Here is a 25,037-nt window from a genome sequence, read left to right on the forward strand (position 1 = left end):
GTAGATGAAACAGCCTTCTATTGGAAGAAGATGCCATCTAGGACTTTCATAGCTAGAGAGGAGAAGTCAATGCCTGGCTTCGAAGGACAGGCTGTGACAGCAAGAGAACTAGCATTAGAAGTGGAGCCTGAAGATGTGGCTGAATTGATGCAATCTCATGATCAAACTTTAACAGATGAGGAGTTGCTTCTTAGGGATGAGCAAAGAAAGTGGTTTCTTGAGATGGAATCTGCTCCTGGTGAAGATGCTGTGAACACTGTTGAAATGACAATAACGGATTTAGAATATTACATAAACTTAGTTGATAAAGCAGCAGCACAGTTTGAGAGGACTGACTCCAGTTTTGAAAGAAATTCTATTGTGGGTAAAATGCTATCAAACGGCATTGCATGCTACAGAGAAATCCTTCGTGAAAGGAAGAGTTGGAGGCCGCAAGCTTCATTGCTGTCTTATTTTAAGAAATTGCCACAGCCACCCCAGCCTTCAGCAACCACCACCCCGATCAGTCAGCAGCCATCAACATCGAGGCAAGACCCTCTATCAGCAAAAAGATTACGACTCGCTGAAGGCTCTGATGATGGTTAGCATTTTTTAGCAATAAAGTATTTTTTAAATTAAGGTATGTACATTATTTTTTTAGACGTAATGTTATTGCACACTTAATAGACTACAGTATAGTGTAAGCATAACTTTTATATGCACTGGGAAACCAAAAAATTTGTGTGCCTTGCTTTATTGCGATAGTCACTTTATGGTGGTGGTCTGGAACCAAACCTGCAATATCTCTGAGGTATGCCTGTATTTACCTTTTTGTTATCTTAATTATTCTATTTGCAAAAATATATTGTGCTTATAAGGTTTAAGTTAAACTTAGGAGTCTCATGTGGCTGTAGTTGAGGGTTTTCCTTGTTGACTTCATTTTGGTCATCCTGAGCACTTGATTCCCCTCCCCCCCTCCCAAATGATAGTAAATCTTCCTGATGAAGGAAAGATGTGGTAAAGGATTTAAGGGATGCTTATATTCCCTAAGACCTATAAAGGACCTATAAGCACAGTTATCTCCACTTTTTCAATCTTTTTAATGAGTTCCAGGCCTGAAAGAAGATAACTGGAGAGGTCCTTCCTCATTTGGAAGCTAATTCAGAGAGGGAAAAGAAGTGTGGGCAAAATGTACATGGTTTTAAGAAGCTGAGAAACTTGTTTCTCAGAGTTTTGGTGAGGCAAAGTTGACTTGAGGAAGAACTGATGTTAAGATCCAGAATAGAAAAGATAACTTTGGCCAATAAGAGCATCGCCCTGCTCCTATTTCTTTGCCCCTTCCTTCCTGTATGTATTGCATTTGTTTTGAGATATTCTGAGAAGGGTTAAAAAGAGCATGCACCAGAAGGTCAGTGTCAATAAACCATGTGACAACTATGGATATTTCACAGAAACTCTTAATTCAACCTTTACTTTTTCTGTTTAGGGGAGAGGGATGAAAAAGCATGGATGCTTCCTTTTTGTTCTTTCCAGAATCTTGAGGGGTTCCACAAGACAAAATCTCAGAATGATCTGGGAGCTCCTAACCTAGTTGAATGTGTGTGTTTTGAGATAAGTGTCTTGTCATTGCACAACCATCCACACATCACCTCACATGACAGAAAGGCTATTGTTTCTAGGTCTGATGTTACATGTTTGTCTGAGGAGATCATGGTAATCCAGTTTAGTCCGGAAAGCTAAAAGAGGTGAGGGGATGGCAAATGATACTGGTTTAAGAGGTTTGTTCAAAGAAGGGATCCTGACCCAGTTCTCAAGGGGACTTCATGATGCCTACCAACAAAAGAGCTCTGTGAGATGAAGCCCATTGTTTAGTCAAAGTCATTGTTTAGAGGAACAGGAGGACCTTTAAACTTAAAAAAAACCCACGTTATATCTCAATAAATTGTGTGTATGACTGAACTTTCAGTTTAGCTGAAAGTCCTTTGGCTCTGTAGTGAGGTACACGTTCTTCTCTGAAACAAAGCAATGAAAACAGTTAATGTTAACATCTTAGTGTAAAGGAGCTGACAGGTCTAAGTGTATTTTTCCACAATTAGAAAGAAACCTACCTTTTCTCTTCTGCAGGTTGCAGCATGTCTGTTGACTGTCAGAGTAATGAATTTACACTAGATAATGCAATTAACTAATTTAGTGTGGACTTGTTAGTAGATGTGTCTTCATAAGAGTTTCAGACTGAGTTAATTAAGAGCAATGAGCTATGGCTCATGGGTAAACAGAAAGCAATTAAAGGTGGGAGACTTTGTGCCCACAGGCATGAAAGGGTAAACATTAAATATTATGCAACTTTTTTTTCTGCTCTGCATTTTGATATCAATATTGTTTCAGATTCAGAAGTTGTATCTTTTTAGTGCAAAATTCTGACTTTCTTTATACCAAGGTATAGAAAGATGTGTCTGTGACTTCCTTCAAAGTTTGACAGGAAGAAAAGGCTAAGTTTCTGTATATCTTGCAGTGTCCTCTGTGGTGAAATACAAGTAGAAGCTTTTTTTGGACTGGAATCATTGCCAATTAATACAAGAGCTCTAGATCTTAATTTAGTATCTTACATATTCACTTGAAAAGGGATGCAAATTGCTGTGAAACCAAAGCGGTGTCTGCAATGGTTTAAATAACTGCAGCATCGGGTATAGGAGAGAATGTGTTTTTTTCCCCTTCCGTATAACTAATGAATTCATGATTATTTAGTACTTGTTCTGTACCAGCTGTCAGTTCCCACCTCAGAACAATCATAACTTTTTCTGACTTCTTATTCCTGCACGTCAATATGGTATATATTGACTAGTGTTCTAAAGCTGTTGCTGTGGTGATTTGAAATGATTAGGACATTTTATCATAAAAAAAGCTTTTGTTTTCAGGTGCTGTTATAGTCTGTTAAGAATCTGCTTGTCTAAGGATGAATTAAAATATTGTAGATTTTAATGCAATTGTAAATTTTTTTGTGCCTAAATAGTGCACTTTGGTTTTCAAAATGCAACTATATGCATAAAATGAGTATTGTTGCATTTGCATGCCCATCTTTGTGTAAAACTGAAAGACATGAAACACAAGTAGATAAAACCATATTTCAAGGCCCAAAGTAGATTCAACATTTAAGCAAGTAGTAGGATAAACCTGGGAGCATGTGTATGGAGAGACTGGATGACTGGTAGAAATTCATTTCTCTTCTCTTCTCTCTCAACCCCAACTCCCTTTGAACCTTTTACATTCTCCAGTTCTGCTATTCATTTGCTTTTCTGCTCATTGGCCTTGTAAATCTTTAGCCTGACTCTCTCTTGCATTGTACCTGTGCTTTGCTGGTGTGTCTCCAGTGGAAAATGTCTTCCTTCAGGCCTTTGCCATTTCTCACTGACTACTACAGATTCTTTTAGTTAGTTCTTTTCTCAACTACTCATCTATTTCTGAGGTTAGTGAGGTGCAGAATGGAAGGCTTGAGGCATCAAGCACTCTTCTCTGTTGGAACATCTCTCCAAAGTGAATGGAATTAGGTTAGCAGAATACTGAACCTGTTGTCACCTCACACATCCATTGTCTTGCAGGGTCAGGGAGGGAGGAGAAAGGATAGGTGACATTAGTAAACATTAGCAATTCCCTACCTTGACCATCCGCCAACATTTGGAGTGTTCCAAGAAGTTTGAACTGCACAGGAGGCATCTCTGACCTTAGAAGTGCCTGAATTCGTTCTTCCACACCTTCCTCCAGCATCTGAACCTTGTTAACAACTAGAAAATGGAACCAGGAAAAAGGATGTTAATTCAGAGTTCAGTAACTACACAGGCATCTGAATGTATTGAGATGACATAACTTGTTCTGAATATTATGCTCTTAACACTTGCAGAAAGTCCAACTTGACAGCACTCTGACATGAACTTGGAACAACATAACCACTTAGGTCTATCTTTTGAGCTAAAAACTTCCTAGGAACTGCTGTTACAATATTTTGTGTAGTTTTGATCTTAGTCCTGCCCAAAATGAAGTGCATAAGAGGATAAAGGAAGCATTGTTGCTTCTCTCTTTTTTTCTAATCATAATAAATTATCTATCTGCCCACCAACCTGCATTAGCCAGATTCTGAAGGCTTTAATGTGCTTGCTCATCTTAACTGAACTGGGAGGCGGGAGTGACTTACATAACCTCATTTCTTGAGAACTAAGTTTCTTTTTGTATTTGAGCTCACTGATCCTATGCAGTTCGTGCCTTTGCTTCTGTGATTTCCTCTCCTTCTAAATCTTGTGTCTCTGCACCAGCCCTTAGTGCAGAAATAATAATCTGGAAATAATCAGAAACTTGTCTGGAAAGAGTCCTAATGCTGCTTAACTCTCCTACCAAAAGTATCCATGTTTGTCTGTGTTGTGAGTTTGTTAGATCCTGTACTCTTTGCATGATCAGCTGTGCTTGTTACTTTGCTAAGAAACCTCCAAGGAATGCCTAGGCCTGGCACTGCAAAAAGTGGGCCTTGGTATTCCTGGATGAGGAGTGATCTCTGCTGTGAGTCAGAGTAATGTCATTGTGCTTGTATGCTGTCAAGGGAAACTACATCAAAAGTACTGTCTTTCAAATGAGATTAACTGGTATCTTTGCTGATTGTAACTATTAAATATCTCATTGTGCGTATTGCAAGAGTAGAGTCAATGAGAGCTGAGCATGGGACACCTCCCCACCCCGGCTCTATAGAAAAATCACACATTGACATTCTGATGAAGGTAGTTACATTTTGCCTACCTAAATTACTCTCATAATTTCAGTTGGATGGCTTTCTGTTCCTGTCTTAATGTTATGTGGCACTGCTTCTTGCTGTTAAAGAGCAGTTATGTTTCTTCTTAAAATGGTCTGCACTTCAAGTTCAGTGCTTGAAGCTGCTGTTCTGCTGTCTGTTGCGTATTTAGAGAGGAAAGTGGTTTGAAGCTGAAGGAAATGAGCTCTCTGTAGGATAAGTACAAAGGATTAACTAATAGATATTGAGGGGGCAGGTGTTTGTGGTCAAGCAAAGAAAGAGTGAAAGGTTAGCCCTGAAAAGCAGAGAACAGAAACTTCAGGTTAAATTGGACACCAGGGCTCAGTTGTTTAAGCACGCTATGTTTCTCTGTAGAATACTTTGTTTAATGACAATCTATAACAGTGAATGTATCCTGGTGTTTCCCTTGGAAAGAGGCCTCTGGAATTAATACTGTGGGCCTCACTAGAACCAGAAATAGTGCTGGATGTCTGCCCCTTTTACGCTGTACTAGCAAAGCACTTTCCTCTGTTCTATTGGCATGTGCTTCTCTGAGCTGCTTACTCCTGCCTACGTTACAACATAATTATTTTGTGTAGGCCCTATACAAGTTAGATCTGTGTCCCTGCATATCATGGACAGCTCGTGAAGCTAACCCAGACATATAACTAGGCTATTTTTCAGTATCTTTTAATAGCTATGTGTGTTGGGTTGTACGTGATGTAAGGTAGCTTGCACGCATGGTAGAAATCTCTGTATGCTCCCTTAGCACCAAAAAGCATTTGCACAGGTCTCTATCTGCTATATGGATGGTGGTAGAAAATGCCTTCACAGAGGTGATTAAAATTCACACAGGAGCAATGAGAGGACTTATGATGTGAAATATGTTTATTAAAATGCTAAACAGATGTGGCTGGTTATGGTGATCCAGCCAGTGTGGTAACACTATCGGCCAATTATCTGCAGGGAGAAACTGGGGTATACTGGACTTTAAAAGGAAGCAATGTGCATGAAGTAGCAGCTAGCATCTTCTGAGGTGCTCATTTGTTCAAAGCAATGACTAAATGTGTGTGTGTATATATACACATATGCACGTGAGCACACATATGAAACTGCTAAATCAGGCTGGCTAGCTTACACAATGAAATTGGCAGACAACTTCAAGATTTTTTTTAATTTCAGAAAATAGTGTGTGTCATGCTCTTAAGTAGTGTTATACAGCAGTGGACTGCTGTATACAGCAAGGACTGCGTTGAAGGGTGCTGTACTGTTACTTCTCTAGCAAAACATTTTTGGTCTGAATTGTACTTTCTCATGGAACTAGTAAATTTGAGATGAGAAGCAGCACAAACAACTTCCTGATGTGTATTTACTAAAGGTCACAAGAGTGGAGCTTTTAGCTGTGTTATTCAGGCCAAATTTGCAATGAATATTAGCTTTACAGAAGCAGAATAGCAGATTTGTAAAATCCCTACCAGTTGTGATGTGATAGTTTCCACCCCACACTCTATTTTAAGCTATAAATCCTGTTCTATATTTGTCTTGTAGTGCTGTATCCTGTTAGCGAGAAACCAATTTCAGCAGCTGGCAATTAGATCACACTGTATGATATTTAGAGTCTTTATATAGTTGAGAAGTCCTGATGAATAATTCAGATGCATACGTTTCTGCAGGGGGAAAAAGGTCAATTCTCCCTCAGAATACGAGGGACTGGAACTGGTGACTTTGACAGAGCTGCACTCAGCTGAGTGTCCCATCTTTACAAAGAATCACAGTAAGTTGTGTCCTCAAACTCTGTACCTGGGATAGCAAGGTTTCGAAGTGCACTAAGTGCAGTGTGTTGAACTGAGACATCCCCACTCTCCACATGTTTCTCCAGAAGGTTGAGAAGCTGATGTATGACTCCCACCTGTACCATTCGTACACAGTTGCTATCTGAAGAAAGAGGAGAAAGCATGCAGGTGGAAGATGAGATGAGATGAAATCACAGTGACAGAAATTAGGTATGTGAACTGAGAGTGCAGGGAGCCTTTGCCTTGGCTGTTTCTCATTTTGACAGGAATGATACTGTAGCTCTTGCATTGGTCTTTACAAACTTCAACTCTCTAGAGATAAAAGTGGCTGTCAGCCCCCTGTGAACCGATGGAAGTATATCCTCTGATAAACCTTAGCTTCAGACAACTTTCTAGGGCCAGCCAGAGACAAATTCAAAGCCTTATCTTCAGACAATTTCCTTCTCAATACTGCTGTATTTTCCACCATATACATGGTAGAATACTGGTAGGATTTTCCATTTCTCCACAGGGTGGCTTTAATTCTCCAGGTCTGCTCTTCTACTGGTCCAAGAGATTATTGTGAAACTGGAGATCTAATCCAGTAATGGTGAGTCTGATATTACTAGTTTTGTACTGCTCTCATTCCTTGGATTCAATAAAATTGCTTCTCGTTAACTAATTGTCAAAAGAATCACCTAGATTTTTCCTGCCTGTTCTGAGGAACCCACTTTCTGAAATGAGAAGTCTAGTAGTGATGCACTCATATAAAGGTGGGAAAATCTGAACTGATCTACAGAGTTTCTCTCTGTTTAATGCTGGTGAAAGAGCTGAGCTATACATTCCAAGGAACTACCATTTTGCACAGCGGGCTCTCTGCAGTACTGGTGATCTTGTCTGTATGTATCCCTTTCTCTTTGAGAACTTGCTTTGCAGAGATAACAACCCTTTTGTTGTCAGAGATTCCTTAGCTTTCTTTGATAGAAAATGTGCTCCCCTGAATAGTGGAAGCAAACTCTCCATTATGGTCTGCACCTTTCCTGAAGAAAGTGTTTTTAAGTTGCCATTTCGCAAATATTTTATGTAGTTTATTACATCTCAAGAGAAGTATCTTCCTGACACCATTTAGCGTTCTGTTACTGCTGTGTTCTTACAGTTTTAATGCTGTTTGTAATGTGGCAAAAAAATGAGATGTATAGGAAGACCACATCTTCAGCTGGAACAAACAATTATCTGTGGAACTATACAAACTTATCAATACAGAATCTAAACAGAAGTAGCTTTAGGTACTTTATATGGTACTAGCTGTGTATTGAAGATCTACAGACTTCTAATGGCTTGTGTGTATACCACTTAAATATGAATGGCCATATTTAATAGGTGTTAAAATCTGTGCTGATTTGAATGTTATTTCTACCCCAGAGAAGTAGAAATTCTTCCACGTATTTTGAACGACGCTACCATTTTTTATCTGTTAGCATTTTTACTGCTGTTGCATTTCATCTAGTAGTGTATTTTTTCCTTGTACTACTACATATACTAAATAAGTATTTGTCAATTGCTTACAAAATTTAAACATATTTTTGTGAGAAAACTGTGAGTCTGCAGTAGTTCAAACTTTACTCATGCAAAAATCTTATGATTTCCATTTATGCATGTATTCTCTAGAGGTGATGTTTTTGCTTATGATTCTTCAAACAAGTTCTCTTGCCTGGTCCTAGTCTTTGGAGTTCAAAATATATAAGGAAAGTTACCCAGTTCTCTTCAGGAATAGGCTAGCTGGGAATAGGCTATTCCTTTAGTTTGACAGAATTCTACAGGCAAAATACTTTGATTTTAGTATAGACTAACCTTAATTGAACTCAATTTCTTTCCCTCCCCCTCCTTTCAAGCCAAAGAATGACAGAGCTTTTTTTTCCTCTTCTAGTAATGTGCAAATGGGCAGAATCCATTAGTGGCTGCCTTGCTTTGATTGTCACAGAGCTCCAAACTGGTTCTCTCTCCAATTTGCTCTGATAGCAGCAGAACCTTCAGTTTAATGGCTCATAGTTAAAGCCTGCTAGGAACAGCCACTTTCCTAGCTGCAAAAGCTGTCATCTTTTCACTGTCTCAGAAGTCATTTGATGCTAAGATCAGATTTCCATAGGATTTCTTTTCTTAGATTAAAGGCTGTGCATACATCAGAGGCACGTACTGGGACCTGAAAGAGATTATTCAGTTCTTCTCTATGAAATATCTAATGGGGTTGTGGGGGAGGTACAACGAGAAGAATGAGTGACAAAGCAAGCCATTCAGCTGAATAAATTGAAGATAGTAAGTTTAAAGGCACAGAGAACATTTCTGTGGCCTTTGTAGAACTGTGGTGCACAATGGCTGATTCAGAGCTAGGTAAAAGACAACTGAGAATGGAAGTCTAGAAAGGATGTGGGGGGAGGCAGGGAAGTGTATGGTGGATTGTCCTATCTTTTTTTTTTCTTTTCTTTTCTTTCCTTTTTTTTTTTAAGCAAGCTATTTAGTTAACTCTTCAGACAGCTGAGAGAACACTTTATGGTAATTGAGCATATATTAATGCGAAAAACTGTCTGGTTTTGAGCAGTGCTGCAAAAGCTTGTTTTTGTTGATTGCGTTTGCACCTAGTACAACAGCTTCAGTAAGAAAGGAGTGGACTGAAAACATGGTGGGGTCTCATCTGCTGACAAATTCGGCACAGACAGGATGCCTTCCAGAGTCCTTTTTTAAGAATCTCTGTGTTCCTCTCTACATAGTATTAAGGCTCATTGCTTTCTATAATAGGAAAGTGAAAGATAAAGCAGGTTATCTTAAGACTCCTTTTTTGTTTATCCTTGTTACTGAGTAACCCCCCCCTTCCTAAAAGTGACTTAAAACCTAAATCATTTAATAACTGTATATTTATTTTTGTATATTTCTAACAAATGTATTTGGTATGAAACATTTCCAGAGTCTCACCTCCAATAATGTATGAATTAGGCAAAACAAAGTATGAAAGCTTGCATACCTGACTACCCCATTTTTATGACGATTAAATTCCTCAGATTACTTCAGTATTCTTAGACTGCCTTACTTAAAGGTACACAAGTCTCCGGTCTGCAGAAAAGCAAGAAAGTGTTTGTTTCAGAGACATGGAGCAATGAAACCTAGTAGTGCTGCCTTTTGCTCCACTCTCTTCTAGCTTTGTGTAGTGAATAAGCAACCTTACTATTTCTGGTGAAACTAGCAATAGCCAGTTTTTCTGTCTCTGCAGTTGCATGTGTTTGGATGCAAGCCAGGTACCAACATTATGGTGGATAACGCCACATCCCTTAGCAGAAATCTTCAGCATGGACTTATCTGTGGTACTATAAATGGAGAGAATGTCAGAAGTACATATTGCTTCTATTTACAATTGCAATCCCCAAATAGTGAACTGTTCTGTTTCTTTGGGGAGATTCCAATCAATGATGGCACTTAGATTGTTGCTATAGTTAATAATTTAAGACCTTTAAATTGTCAATTGCTTTGGGATTTTTGGGGATGGGATGCAAATGTCCAGTTCTTGAAGCTTTATTTTTTCTTCTGTATTGTACAAATGCAGTGTAGCAGGGCCACCTAAACTAAGTTACTTTTGGAGGTCCTTGGCCTTTCTTGAGCTGATTTCAGGAACAGCACAAGAGACTTAGTAAGTGAAAGACTTAAGACAGCAGTGTGTGTACTCTGGAAGGATGGTGTTCTTCATAATAAATAGAAGGACAACTTACACTACAAGAAAATTCTTATATTTCAACTATTAATCCAAATGCTTGAAGTATGTATGAAGGTTTAGAATAGCAAGTGAAGAAGTATGGGTAGTCAAATACCATGTCAACTTTTTTCTTTAGTTTATCAATTAGCTTTTAAATTTAAAAATGGCTTTTAAACCAGGTCTGAAAATAGTTATGGAAGTTGGGTCTGGACTGACACAACCATAGATACAGCTACAATGGCAGGAAGTTCTTGCACCTACATATATTTTCTGCACAGGAGCAGTCACAGGTGTATTAGATGCCTTGAGGCAATGTATGTGTATGCTTGAAGGAAAACACAGCAACATGAGCACTAGGTTCCTACAATAAATGAAAAAAAGGTGATGTCTGAGAAGAATTCCCTTAAGGATTATGAAACAGGTTGCAGGTGTGTCCCTATTAAGGAAGTGAAAGCAATGGAGCAGATGGCAACTCCTCTGCTAAGGGGGCTTTTTGCTGTTGGTTCTTTGTGCATCTGGACTGTCAATATTCCTTTTTTACCTCCAAGAAGCAGAGAGACAATGAGATCTGATGCAGCCTTCACAATGCATGTAGCTTCAGCTTGTGAACTACCCTGGAGCCTCAGCAGGATCTCGGACAGCACTTCTTGCACACCTGCCTCCACCAACTGCACTTTCAAAGCATCTGTAGAGATCACAGTAAGAGCTTACTAACAGTTTCTTCGGTCCTTGCCAAAATGTTTAAAACTACAAAGCTTAATCCTTGAATTTAAGATAGTTTCTTTCCAGGTGCTGTAATTTTTTGGCCTTATTTGTAACAGACATATTGATATTAGGAAAATGCCACAGGCAGAATGAGCAAAGCTTCTGCATTGATCTTTGCCATTTCTTGTATTGCCAGTCATAAGTTTTCATACTTTGAAAACTGCATGGGTTGTCTAGTTTTTCTTGATGGATTCTTGTCAGTGCTTGCTACACTAGGCATCTTCTGTGATATGTGGTTGTCAAATTGTTTTGTACAAAAACCAATTTGTCTGTGCTGCTTTTCTGTTTCAAACTCATTTTCCCATGGTGTATATCTGCTGTGTCACAGATCCATGAAAACAGACTGAGTGAAATACTGTTCTATACTGTTCTCTCCCTCCTTTCTTTGTTGCCTTCCCTGTTAAATTTCTAAGCCTTAATCAGACCAGAATTTCATATGTTCTTAGGGCTTATTTCCACTGAAGGGGTTGCTGGCTCCATTAATAGGACTCCACAGCAAACTCAGAATGTTCAGCTTAAACTAAGTACTAGTACCCTGTTTCCCCTTGTCCTCCAAGCCAACAGAAGCCTTACCATTTTCTGTAAGTGCTTGAAGGACCTCAAAGACAATTTCTAACCTCTCGTGGTTCTCTGCTCTTCTCAATTGCTTCACCAGCTGTTCAGCCACCTTTGTCTTGCTTAGAGCTTCCTTAGCTGTATCTGTGTGTATGATATAATGTAAGGATTTTGAATGTTCTGTATTTGATTAAATGTTGAAAGCATATCTCCCTATAATCTGAAGTGACTAGACAGTACTTTGATTTTGAATGCTTTTAATATTTGGTTATATGCATTTCTGTCTGTGTATCATTTCTTGTCTCAGTGCTGTCCAAAGGACTGTTCCTTTGGACAGCACTGAGGCTACAAAACCCTATTCCATCTCTTTCCCCTCCCCCTGCCTTTTTCCCCTCTTTCTTTTCTTCTTTTTTTCAGCAGTTCTTTGTGTAATTCCTGTAGCTATGACCCTAAAGTAGCTGTCAAATTAATCTCTGCTTAATTCCATTGACTCTTGTAAATTCATCTGCAGTATGATTATTTCATTTATCAAAATGGTGCGTGCCACATGCAAGTTTGCTGTACTGGTATATTTTCTGCTTTGATTAGATAGATGGTTCCATCTAAGATTAGATGGTTCTAATTTAGCTGGGATCCTAAACATCTGCAAGATGTGTGTTTATAAAGATGCGTTTTTTTAAAGCTCACTGCTGTATAACAGAAAACATTTGAATGGAAAATGGTATTCAGTAATATAAGAAATCTACAAAGAATGGAGCTGACTAGAAGATGACCACAAATGTGGTACTGTACCCCCTTCCTTGCCTCTCCCCCAAAAGGTATAGGACAATAGATTAAACTGTAGAGTAAGGCCCTATGTGAAGTGTGGTAATATTTTCTGTGGCCACTCCATGATTGTGCAGTAGTAGGATAAAAATGTCTGTGGGCATTCTGTATATGCATGGAAAGGTAATGGCAGTGTGAAGATGTCATTTTGCTCCAAGATAGAAAAACATTTACTTACCAAGGTCTGCAAGATTGCATAAGGCCAGTAGATCAACATGGACAAGTGATTCACTCTCTGCATAGTCAGTTAATATTCGGACTAGTGATGTGATTACTCCTACCTTCACCAGCTCTTCCTGAAGATCCCCTGGTAATAGCAGGCATAGAAGTTAAAGGTAATTAGACAGGGACCAATTAAATCAGTAAAAAGGGTACAGTTGAGATGACTTCAGCAAGACAGTCTGTTTCATTCTCATGCTTACGATTCTGCAGTTTTTGTGTTGTGGTTCAGGCTAATGTATATTCTGAAGCTGTGTGTGTGCATGGAAAATGTAGATTTAGACTAGAGTTCTGTTTTATCACTTATAAGAATAGAATTCTTAAACCTCCTAATTCTGCTTTGACTTGAGCAATTAAACCATTGTAAATATATATAAGGGCAATTGAACGAGCATCCCAACGAGTAGTGCAAGTTCTAGAGCAAGTACTGATGGACTGTTCCATCTGTGAAAGTATCTGAAAATTGAGTGGGGAGCAGACAAGGTCAGCTTGTTTCTCTCAGGGAGCTGGAATGGCAACCTTATCATCCTTTGGCTTTTTTTGGCCTGAAGGGCAGGGAGATGGGAGGGACTGGGACCCATGATAAAGCACAGTCTAGAGGCAGCCCTGCTCTCAGGGATCAACAGTATTCTAAACCATGTAGGAAATGTGTCTATGTACTTGTTCTTTGCGTGTTTGAGTAATGATGGCTTTTTTTGTTTTTGGGTTTTTTTTTGAAAAAAATCTTTGTGAAATAAGAGGCTTTTCCTGTCCTTGGGCTATTATCCTATGTGGAGGTAGGCTATTTTAAAGTTGTAGGAGAATTATCCTCTTTCAGTCTTTTCAAAGTTATTTGCTCTGAAAGCTGGCCATCTTTTGGATATATGAGTGCTTGAATTCAGTACGTCTTTGTCTGGCTTTTTTTATAGGCTGAGTCAGATCCTCAAACAGGTAGGCGTCAGTGTAACTCAAGTGAAGTCAATGAAGTACAACAAGTCAAAATGAAAAATTTGGTCCTAATTCTAGTATACTAGCAGTTGTCTCCATCCAGTTGCAGAATTACTGAGAAAACACTAATTTTTCTCTTATAGTTTGTCTTGAAATGAATGAAGTCTTATATCTAAAATAATTTTGAGAATGCTAAGAGCTGAAAGGCAGTTTGCCAGTGATGGTTGCTTAACAGTACTATGACATTGCGTTTGTAACAATGTCTTGCTTAGAACACAGGACTGCAGCTCAGATTGAGAGCATGTAAGACAGACATTAGGAAGAGTGTTCAGGTGCTATTGTAGGATGTATAATTGCAATTTAATCAGGAAAGTACTAAAGTTAATTTTTCCATGGTGTCTTCATTGCTGCTGCTGATGTCTTTATTGGATCTTAGTCACAGTCATCTTGTCAAATCTATGCTGGCCTGTGTTCTGACAGAAATGAAGCAGACTTGCAATATGGCCATATGCTGTAGGAATATTGATGTATAGTAATGGAATAAGCCTTGTGAGTGGTCATACTAGGGAAGTTTTTTAATTGTTTTGTGACTTCTCTCAGCAAATACATCTATTTAATTTGCAGAGGGTTAGTAGAATCTATACCAGGTACCTATTATCCTTGAATTTCACAGGAACAGTGCAGAGAGACAAACCTACAGTTTTCTGGATAAAACTACACAGGTGCATGCTGGAAAGAGAAGAGAAGGTGGAGTGAAGGTGGAGAGAGGAGAATAAAAGATACTGGGTGAAAAGTTCCATATTACCTCCAATATACAATAAATCTTTTTGGTTAGTCTGGGAATTAGAAGTCTTAAAAAAAACAAAAAACAACCATCTTTTGGAGTAAGTAAAAGAGGGGTATCACTTGTGAGACTGGCTGGCAAGCTCGTTTACTGCCCTTATGGTAAAGTTTGGAGAAGAGAGATTTCCTATTTGCAAGCAATGGTCCTTAGAGAAGAACTAAGACAGTATCTCCATTGTGTGTAGTGGGTTTTTTTGTTTTTTTTCCCCTGACATGCAGTTCTAAAAATGTTTTGCTTTTATAGATACTGTTATTACTTTGGAAGAAGAAAAGCTCTCCAGGATTTGAGCCTAAGGCAGTTCTAGCAAAGTTGATTGTTTGAGATCTGTGAAGCTCTGCTACTCCTGTGATTGGAGAGCAGGAGAATTTTGTCTCCATTCTGAGAAAGATGTGTCACCTTGAAGTCAAAAATGTAGTGGGAAAGCTCATAGTTTAGGTGGTGTTTGGGATACATTCAGCCTGGCAGCTGTGAGCTATGTGACTTGTATAACTAATTGGAGATTGAAGGGCATCGTGTGTTCAGGTCTCATCTAAAATTGCGGTCCATGAAGACTTTCATAATAATGCCTTATAAAATAGTGCCTTACAGCCAGGAAAAGTAGAATTCTCTCTACTAGATACTTACGATTGCCATAACAGATATGGCCAATAGCCCTCCCAGCATGAAGCAACATTTCTTGGTCTGTGCTTTCCAGCAGAGGTATCAAAGTTAGAATCAAATCTGCTTCAATACATGGTTTCTTCATTTCCTCTGCACAGATAAAGGAGAGGAACTGTTGAGTTTTGGCCATATTGAAATCAAACAATTGCAATTGCAAAACCAATAACTGGTAGCCATGAAGCAAAACTCAAGAGTGGAAACATAGAGGAAATGTGCTGTAATATGCCTTGTAGTAATGCTTTAGTACAACGTACCATTCTTGGCTATCTCTGAAAGCACCTGGGCTGCTTTCACTTCACATCGTGGATTGCCTTTCAGGATTTTTGGCAAAGTTAGGAAAATCCCACTCTCTTTGAGTAGGCTAAAGGATCTCTGCTCTGTAATGATAAGAGTATTAACAATGTCAGTAATAGGTTTGCAACTGTTTATTTGCATGTTGCTTTGTTTCATAGAGTTCTGTGTGTGTATCTTTGGGATCCAAGGTCCTGATTTAACAAGGTACTTAAAGGCTGTCTCAGTCTAAATATATGGGAACACTCTTCTGTTTATATTGCAGCAAGTGTCTATCCAGCTGATTATTCTGACTAATTCATGCTGAATTGAAGCACAGGTGGCAAAGCAAAGAGGAAAACATTTTTGTCTTCTCTGACTATAAAAGGAAGCTTGCATAAGGCATGGCAAGTGAGGGATTAACATTCTATTCCTGATGTATGGCCTAGCAATTAGTTTATAAGTAGGCACAATATCTTTTATTAGACTAGTAATTAGAACAGTCTATTCCCTTAGCTTTTTTCCATCAAAAACATGACTAATTGGCCTTAAGTAGTAAATTACCATCTGCCAGGAGATTTGAATAAATGCAGGTTTATGTCTTCTCAGGAGAAATGTGCAGGGACCCTAAAGACTTTCTCACTGGAACTATAGGAACCAATTGTTAATTGCTCTCTGGCTGATGCAGGCCTTTTGATGCTTAGACACTGACTAAAGGAAGCCCAGACTCTAAACAGTGAAAATAAAACTGTGAAGGTTGTTTTCCTCCTGTTGGTGTCTGTGTGTGACTATTTACTCTAAGCTGCTTAAGCACACTTTCTATTGTGAAGTTATTGGTTGACTTCCTTGGTATAAGAATTGGAATATCTCTGATATTGCAGGTAGCAAAGGGGATAACCAACCAACCAGAGACCCCTGTCTGACCTGCTTCCAAAGCAGAGTTCTTCATCTCTGAGATCAGACTGATCTTTTTTTTTCTACTTAAATGGGGGCAAATAGGCATTATTGTATGAAAACTACAGCAAACAATAATTCACAATATGAAACTACACTACCAGCCATTTCCATACATCTCATTGTTTTGCTTTGACTACAACTACACACATAATGTGACTGTGTCTAGTATGCAACCCAGACATACTAATATGGTAGTCCGAGCACTGATATGTAGATGATTCAATTAATTTGCTTTCAGCTGGCTATCCCCTGGTTAGTCTTGAATAATGAGTATTGTTTATTGATTTTTCTCCATGCTTAAAAAATATGGGGTGCTTGGGTATGCATTTTCTAAAAGATGATTTTGTAGCCACATAATATGGAAATACTATAGCACCATGGACTAATGATATGGTAAAAAGTTGTTAATAAGCTTTTATAGCAGAGCTACATCTTAGGAATTAAGACTAAAATTTACAAAAAGGAGGTTGAGTTCTGGCTTTGTATGTGAAAGATGGCGTAACTGTAGCTGTCAAGCTGCATAGCATTTTAACTGCTTCATTTGGTACTAAAATGCTCATTTGGATGCAGATTTTCTCAGAACACTTCTAATGTATCCAGTTGCTTAAAAACATGCCTTGCTTTTCCTGGCCTAGAATGCTGAATACATCTGCAGGTATGTCTGTTATGCATTTAAAAATTTTCTAAAATATATTGCCATCACTTGTCTAACTACAAGTATGGTTTTATAACCTTCTGTTTACTAACAAATAGTAAATTTAGATCACTTATCATACTTGGATCCTTTCTAGTACAGAACAATCCTTGGATATCACTGAAGACCTCTTAAAATCATTCTGTTTGTATCCAGATTAAGTAGTATGGCTAATGAGGAAAGACCAAAAGAACTTGTGAAAGTCTGAAAATTCAGATCTTGTGGTCTGAAATATTTGCCTCTGAAATGGTTAGAGCCGTTACTGTATTATTTATTCATTGTATTTTTATAATTCTTTAAGAGCTATGAAGTGTGCATGTGTGCTGTGTGAAGCACACTGCTGAACCAATATAGCCAGATCACTATGGCAACTGGTTAAGTCCCTGTGCCCTGAAGAAGAGACAGCTACTGCGTGTGAATGCTGACAGGTAAAACAAGCTATTGCTGCCTCAGTAAAGGCTAAGCAGATCCTCAATTAACAAACAATTACCCCTTGACAGGCCTTATTACTGTCCTCTCAAATGCTAAATTTGTTTTTGCAAATAAGATGTATGTGAAATTTTGAAAGGGCTTTGGGACTTGAGCAGATTGGCCAGATCTTTTTGTACAAATCTGTGGAAGAGCACTAATAAGTTGGTGCTGCATTAAAAAGTGGAAAGCAGGGTGAGGTCAATGTAGACAGTTGTTGTTCCCAGTAAACTGATTTTGAACTGATCCCTCAGTAAGAGTGAAAGGACAAGATTTCCCTTGTCTCCTGTAGAAAAAATTGGTTGAAATTTAATTGCTCTCCTACTTATTTTATCTACTGATTTACACTTGTTAACTTTCTGGAGGCTTTTTTCTAGAGGTACAGAAAAGGAGTAAGTAGAGACTTAGAGAGATGAGACTGATAGTAACAGAGTGCTCAGATAAAGTCTGTAAATAACTAGGAAGTTTGTTTTGCTCTAATTTTGGGGATTATTTGAATGTTTGAGTGAGTCATCTGTGTTTCAGAAGATGTTTCAGGAACTTTAGCCTGAATGTTTGTTCATATGAAAATTACTTCCAGAAATCCATTTTTGTTTATCTACATTATGACTACTGTACATCATGTAGAATAAGCATCTATAAACTTAAATGTGCCCAGTAACTTAAATTGAATGCATTGTCTGTTGCAGGCATACCTCGGAGATATTGCAGATTCAGTTCCAGACCACTGCCATAAAGCGAGTCACACAAATTTTTTTGTTTCCCAGTGCATATAAAAGTTATATTTACACTATACTGTAGTCTCTTAAGCGTGCAATAGCATTATGTCTAAAAAAAAAATGTACAAAATGTGACACAGACAAGAAGTGAGCACATGCCTGTTGGAAAAATGGCGCTGATAGACTTCCTTGATGCAGGGTTGCCACAAACCTTCAATTAAAAAAAAAAAATCAATATCTGTAAAGAGCAATAAAACGAGTTATGCCTGTACTCCTTCCTGTTACATGAATAAATAGTGCATTTTCATGGTTAATGTTATGTAGTTAGTCATAAACTTATTTTTTATAATTTGTGTGACTTAAGTGATTTAGCATTGTTCTTCTAGATCTGTTACTAACAATTTTACCTAATTTACTAAATATTCCTTGAAATGTATTCCAGAGGTTTGTGTTGTCCACTTGTATGTCTGAGCTGAGTGCTTTGCAGTAGTCGGTTCCTATTAAACCTGTATTTGGATTGGGTCATCCCAATTTTAGTCCTAAGAGTTTGTTTCTCAATAGAATATGAGATTGGGAATTTCTTTGCAACTTCAGGTGGTTTTGACCAGTAACTTTATCTGGTCACGGGTAGATTTGAGAGTATACAAAGAGAAAATAAAACCACAAAAAAGGTTGAGGAGTTTGATAGTTCCAGCAATGATCACTTGTTTTGATACATATCAGAATAGATGACAAGCACCAGGGAATGCTTTTGGGTTGTGTAAATGGTTAGAAAGTGGTCTTAGAGTGATACTTAGCTATCTTTAGCAAGAGCCAGGAGAATCCCATTTAGACTTTCAAGGATCTGCTCTTCAGCATCCATGTCACCTCCACAGAGTCCCAGGCACTCCAGGTGTTGGCTCAGGTTTTCTAAACAGAATGGGATGGAAAACAGTGGTGAGCCAGTATGAAAAATACAGAAGACTTTTGGTATTTCTTTCCAGTGACGATGGTTGACCATAATCCCATCTTCTGAAGGGTTTAGATCTAAATATACTCATTAAATAACTCATTTCATCCAAAAGTATGAAGGCAAGGGTTTGGTCCACTTGTCAGACAACACGTAGCTCTTGTACAGCCATAAACATGCAGAGATAAGTTCTTTCTGGAAAAAGAAATTAACATACAGTATTTGTGGTGAAGTTTGAGGGGAGAGGAGAGAGAAATAATTAAGCACATAAAGTCTGTCAATTCTAAATACCCCTTTATAATAATGACAGTACTTGCAGTTCAACTAGCTGTATGTTTACTCTCTGGTGGTGGCCGGTAGCAAGCACTGGAAGAATGTGAGAACAAAGCAGCTGTGGTAACATACTTTAGTCTCTGGCAACTTGAGACCTGGACTTTGGAAACATATATAGTATTTACGTCATTATACTTAATACCTATTGATGGACTTTTCTTCCATGAATTTAGTTACTTTTTGAAGTCATTTATACTTTTGACCTCCATTGCATGCTATGTCAATGGGTTCCACAATTTAACTATTGTATGAGGAAATTACTTTCCTTTGTTTTAAAATGTCCACTGAAAATCTCAAGACTGGTCTTTGAGCTGTTGTAGTACGAGGAAAAAATGATCATTTGCTATTTGCCTTTTCCATGCTTGCCATGATTATATGGATTTTTATTACATCCCTCCTTTGTAATCTTTCTGATAATTCATTTAATATTTCCTCCTACAAAAGGTTTGATTACGCTTCTCAATTATTTTTTCTAGTTCCATTTTATTTTTGGGGGGTGAGGAATGAATTCTAAGCAGTTTTCAAGATATAAGTGCACTGAGATTGAAACAGCAATTGCAATGTTCTGTTTCTTTTTCTTTTTTTAAGCTTTCTAACACTTTTTCTACAGCTCTTCAGAATCACTCTGAGAACTCCTCTAGGCAGAGGGAGTTATGATTCATAATTAGGACTCCTTTTCCCCATATCTTTTGTTTCTCATTTACAAACAGTGAATTGGATCTGCCTCTGTATCCCAAATTATACAGTATCATAATATCTTTCTGCAACTCTCTACAGTCATTTTAATTTTGAATACTCCAAACAATCAGTAAGCTTCTTGTCATTCCACCATTTCCAGATGGTTTGAGTACAATGAATGATGCAGGTTCCAATAAAGGTAATCTCTAATAATTATGGCTTTCTGTTGTGAAAGCATTCATTTTATTCTGCTCTTCAGCCTTCACCAAATAACCATCTCTGTTATCCCAAGATAGTTTTGAAGATGTACCTTATTGAACACTTTGTGGAAATCCAAAATGCCATGCGTTAACTATATCTCCTTTATTCACCTTCTTGCCAACCCCTTAAAAATACATATATTGGAAGGGGGAGAGAGGGGGAGAGAAAACTGAGCATTACTTCCCTCTGCAGAAGTCGTATAAATTCTCTCCCATTTTACCATGTTTGTCTGTATACTGATTTTGTGCTTTACTACAGTTGCTGCAATTTACCTGTGGAGAGATCAGACTTCTATACTGTAATTTCCAGAATTCTCTGTAAATGTTTTTATAAATTCATGCCATTTGTACTGCTTTCTGCCCTATTAATCCTGTAGTTAATTAAATGGTATTCTACACATCAGTTAATTATTTGGTGATTCATTTTTGAATTCCTTTTAAACTCTGGGGAATACTATCTAGTCCTGACAATTCATTGCCATTTTTTTTATTGATTTGTTCTAAACCTATTCCTCTGCCCTTTTAAGCTGAAGGCTCCTCCAACTCCTTCCTGAAAAAGAAAGGACCTAGTGTGGCCGAAATTAATCTAAGAAATTTTTATATATATATATATATATATATATATATATATATAAAATATATATATATATGTATATACTGGGAAACCAATGGCTGAACCAATTAACTTATAGTAGAATATAATGTAAAATATTACCAGAACTGTAGTATTGTGGAACACTTCTGCTCCACAAACTATTTTAATGAAAAAGATGAGTCATGAGTTGTGGCCTAGAAATTCCTCAGTACTTGCCTAGGATTAATAATTTATCGTTTCTTTTTGTTCGATGGATTCAGTATTTTTCTTTCTCCTCAATGGGTCCATTAGTAAATGTGAGGTTTTTTTTTTAAATTAAAATGTGTGAGTTTAGCACATGCAGGAACAGATTTCTTCAGAGGAAGTAATAGTGTCTTGAGCTGTTTAAAAGAGAGGAGGAAGAAAAAGGGAGGGCAAGTAGGACAATAACAGCCATTAATAATGCTCTTTGAGAAGAAAAATTGTGTTTTGGTGTTGGAAAAAAATGAGAAGCTGTTATTTATGAACAATAACAATTTTATGTTTTTGTGCTTTAAAGAAGTTGCCATCTTCAGAATGCCTGGATTCATCACGGAAAAATCCATGTGGGGAAAACTGTTCAATATTATAATTTATTCTGAGTAAGAAACAGTCTGTAGGCATTGATCTCTCTTGGAGAGGCTTTGTAGTTGAAAGTAGCTATGTTTTTTGTCTCCTTTCATGGGTTTTTCAAAATCCTGTGCTCTAAGGGCAATGCAGGCATAAAACTGATAGGAAAATTAGTGTTAAAATTGTAGATTATTTGATTTATTGCCTTTTTTTATTAGTGGAAAGAGATGAATTTTTTGAATAGATAAGTCTACAATAGGATGATTTCCTTTGACCTGCTTAAAAAAATTAACTTTAATCACTGGTTTCCATTTCTGTCAGGTTCTGCTGCCACAATCTGCTGAGTATAGGATTTTGTATGAATGAAGTACACCTAGAATGCACTTTCCCCTAAAATAATAAAAATCACCCAAGCAACCTGGCAGATGAATTAGCTTTGATCTTAAACTAGATCTAGTGGGAGTTGGGGGGTGGGTGAAAGGTGGGTGGTAAAGCAATTTGAAACAAACTAGGAGCCTATGAGAATGAATGATCTACTGAACTGTATGACTTCATCCTTATCAAGACCCCAAATGCATTAGTATGAAGTAATTCATTTAATCTCTAGTACTCTATCCCCTAATCAGGGCTATTATGATATTTTCAACGACTTTTCTAATATGGTTAAGATGTATTTAAAAAACAAAAAGCCAGCAGAATCTCTTAAATTGGAGGAGATTATTTTACAAATAGCAGAGAATAGAGCCTACATCAGTCTGGTCACTCAACAGGTTGGTGTAGTGATAATTAGAAATCCAGGTGGTTTGTTATTTCTCTGGAGAACAGATCAGTGGAATAACACCATATGTGTGATGGCAGTCAAAGTCCTTGAAAATATCCCATCTGGTTACAGTCTATTGTGTTGTGAAATTAGTACTATAAGCAGCAAAATCAACCAAGTAGCTGACCAAGCTGTTTTTATGGAAGTCTTGTAGAAGTCAGTGTTTAACTGTAGCTATCTTAAGATACTGAACCATCTTGTCCAATACTATTGTTCAGAATTTTCTCATGTTGTATGTTAAACTTGTTTAATTTAATCAACGTAGCACTGATCGCTCAGTACTCATTGTCTTTCAGTCCTTGCATCTGAAGTGGAATTATAAAGAAGGCACTGTAAAACACAGTTGTTTTGTGGAGAGGCAATAATAACAGCACACATACAGATTGTGACTAAAATTGGCCAGAAAAAGGTATTTCTGTTTTGTGAAAAATTCTGGGTTGTTGACATTTTGTGTCATTCCATGCTGGAACAGAATGTCGACATCCTGGAACTTCAGGCAAAACAGAACAATTTGTTTCGGTTTCTGCAGATCTGCTGGTTTCCCAGTTGGCAGTGAGGGGCTGCCTGGCTGGCTGGTAGGCAAGCTGGAAAGAAGCCAGCCAGGCTAGCCAGCTGGTCGACTGGTGTGCCTGCCTGCCTGCCTGGTTTCTGAGGAGAATTTTAACAGAATCAACATGTACTCATGGCATATTTTCTTTCTCTTGAATCAGCATTTTTCAACAGAAACTTATTGTTCAGCTTCAGTAATTGACTCTGCAAGAGAGAAAATGGACTCTGGGGCTCATTTGGACAGTTCTAATTTTACTTTTTCATTGATATATGCAGGGTCTGAACCTAGAAATCTCTGGAGGTTGAAGTATAACAGTTTCTTTTTTGAGCTGAAAGCTAGATTATTAATTTGGAAGAAGTGATCACCACATAAATCTGTGCCTGAACTACTGAGTAGAGGTGTAGGAACCAGACTTGTGGGAGTTCAAAGGACTTGAAACAACTTACTCCAGCAGAATGCCTACCCATATGTGTCTATTTAAATATTGGCCCTTTCCTTCAGTAACTTTGCATGCTAAACTTATTCTTCTGTTGCTTATCTTTGATATATTTTAGAAGATTCTTCTAGGGACTCTGATAATATTCAAAGCTGGAAAATAAGTTAATGTGGTTTTCAGGAACATAAAGACAAAGTAATTGTTTAGAACGGAGGTCCATATATCTCAGTGTAATGTCTCTGGCAATTTTTGGTAATAGGTGATGAAGGAACAGTAAAAGAAGGCAGAATCCTTTCCCTGGTATACTCTCAGCTTTTAGCAAACTCCTCTAGGGATTTTCTTAGCTTGAAATTTCAGCATGTTCATCTTGTTGAGTTGCACTCGAACTCATTAATGTCTTTATTTTGAACTTGATTGTATTTTAGCTTCCAGAACATACAGTGGCAATGAGTTCCACAAAGTAATTATCATCTGGCCTCTTCTTTCTTCTGATTTTCTGGAAAATTTATTTTATCACCAGTGCAGGGAATGCAAGAGGCTCTATGGTTAATCAGAATCGCATCTTGTGTAGCAGTTAAGGGGTGATGGTTTGTGTTGATAAACTGCAAGAATTCTGCAGGTCAAGAGTAGTTGGAAGGCACAAGAGGAGTCCTGGAGAAACTAAAATTTCAAACCAGAATGATGAAAAATAGCTGTCAGGTCTTTCTAGCAATTTAATAATAAAGAAAACTTGATCTGCATTCTTAGTCTCGTGTCTACCTGCAAAATCGTTGTAGCTGTAAGTCTTCATTTTCTCACAGTATTTTCTTTAATGCTCTTTTCTAATATAGCAAAGTTAATGCCTGATCCACAGGAGATCCAAAATCTTTTATATAACCCTACCATAATAAATGTGCCTGCATACTGAGTAGAAGAATTGTAAGGCTCCAGGTCTCCTGTTCTAGGAATGGGATATTATGTTTACTTGGTAATGAAATAAAAAAGGAATAAATTGAAGATGAAAAAATCTGGAAGGGCTGGTAAGTGTGCGTGTGTTAACAGCAAATAAAGCTTGTGGGGTCAAATACACTTCTGTTCACTGTGAGCAGCTGTATGGTTACAGCAGTTTTGCTGTAATCAGGGGAATTAAAAGCTGCTTCTTTTGACTTCAGTGACTCTACTGGAAAAGGGAGGGACAAGGGGAAGGAAGGTGCAATTCAATTTGAGAAAAGCTTTTTGAATTTCTCTAGTGGTGAATTGTTATATTCCATCTCTAGAAAGGCATGTGACTGTCCTGGGATTTGGCTGACTTGTATTCTTTCCAATAGAACGATCTTATCCTGATGTGTAAACCCAAGTATAGGAGGAACAGATTCTCCATCCCTTCAGACTTCTACACCCATGGCAAGAAAATTGTCCCATAAATCAGATAAGCTATTGTCTAGGTCTCTATGAAAAGCCACTTACAGCCATGTTGGATGTTTTGTGTCTTTGTCATTGCACTCAAGGGTGATGACATGTAGCAAATAATCATTAAATTAAAAGAAGTTGGGGAGAGAATTTAAAACCAATATCCTAAGGATGATAGAGATATAATTATGAACAACTCACCTGACTTTTTTTTTTTACTCTTATTTCTTTGTAAAGGGTGTTAGGTTACTCACATCTATTCTGTAGCTATAAAG

At 37.8% G+C, this 25,037-nt stretch overlaps 1 protein-coding gene and 1 long non-coding RNA gene across 3 annotated transcripts in view; one reads left to right on the forward strand and one right to left on the reverse strand.

Moving 5' to 3' along the window:
* The window catches only part of LOC112973069 (rap1 GTPase-GDP dissociation stimulator 1-like), a 29,609-nt gene extending 8,940 nt beyond the window's left edge, over window positions 1-20,669 (reverse strand). The window contains 10 exon segments of the mRNA XM_026080449.1: window positions 3,633-3,758; window positions 6,551-6,685; window positions 9,740-9,778; window positions 9,781-9,870; window positions 10,803-10,946; window positions 11,600-11,725; window positions 12,585-12,713; window positions 15,021-15,146; window positions 15,311-15,433; window positions 18,963-20,669. Coding sequence (XP_025936234.1) covers window positions 3,633-3,758; window positions 6,551-6,685; window positions 9,740-9,778; window positions 9,781-9,870; window positions 10,803-10,946; window positions 11,600-11,725; window positions 12,585-12,713; window positions 15,021-15,146; window positions 15,311-15,433; window positions 18,963-19,164 — 1,240 coding nt within the window. The 5' untranslated portion in view covers window positions 19,165-20,669.
* LOC112973070 lies at window positions 580-10,898 on the forward strand. Of its 2 annotated transcripts, none has more exons than XR_003255876.1 (5): window positions 580-619; window positions 6,424-6,524; window positions 6,630-6,753; window positions 7,055-7,132; window positions 10,810-10,898. It is a non-coding gene; the product is annotated as an uncharacterized LOC112973070 (long non-coding RNA). The 2 variants fall into 2 exon arrangements; XR_003255875.1 differs by having other exon boundaries at window positions 10,813-10,898.
* Window positions 20,670-25,037: the final 4,368 nt, after the last annotated feature.

This window comes from Apteryx rowi, unplaced genomic scaffold, assembly GCF_003343035.1.
Source record: "Apteryx rowi isolate R43461 unplaced genomic scaffold, aptRow1 scaffold_52, whole genome shotgun sequence".
In the NCBI taxonomy this organism is placed as follows: Eukaryota; Metazoa; Chordata; class Aves; order Apterygiformes; family Apterygidae; genus Apteryx; species Apteryx rowi.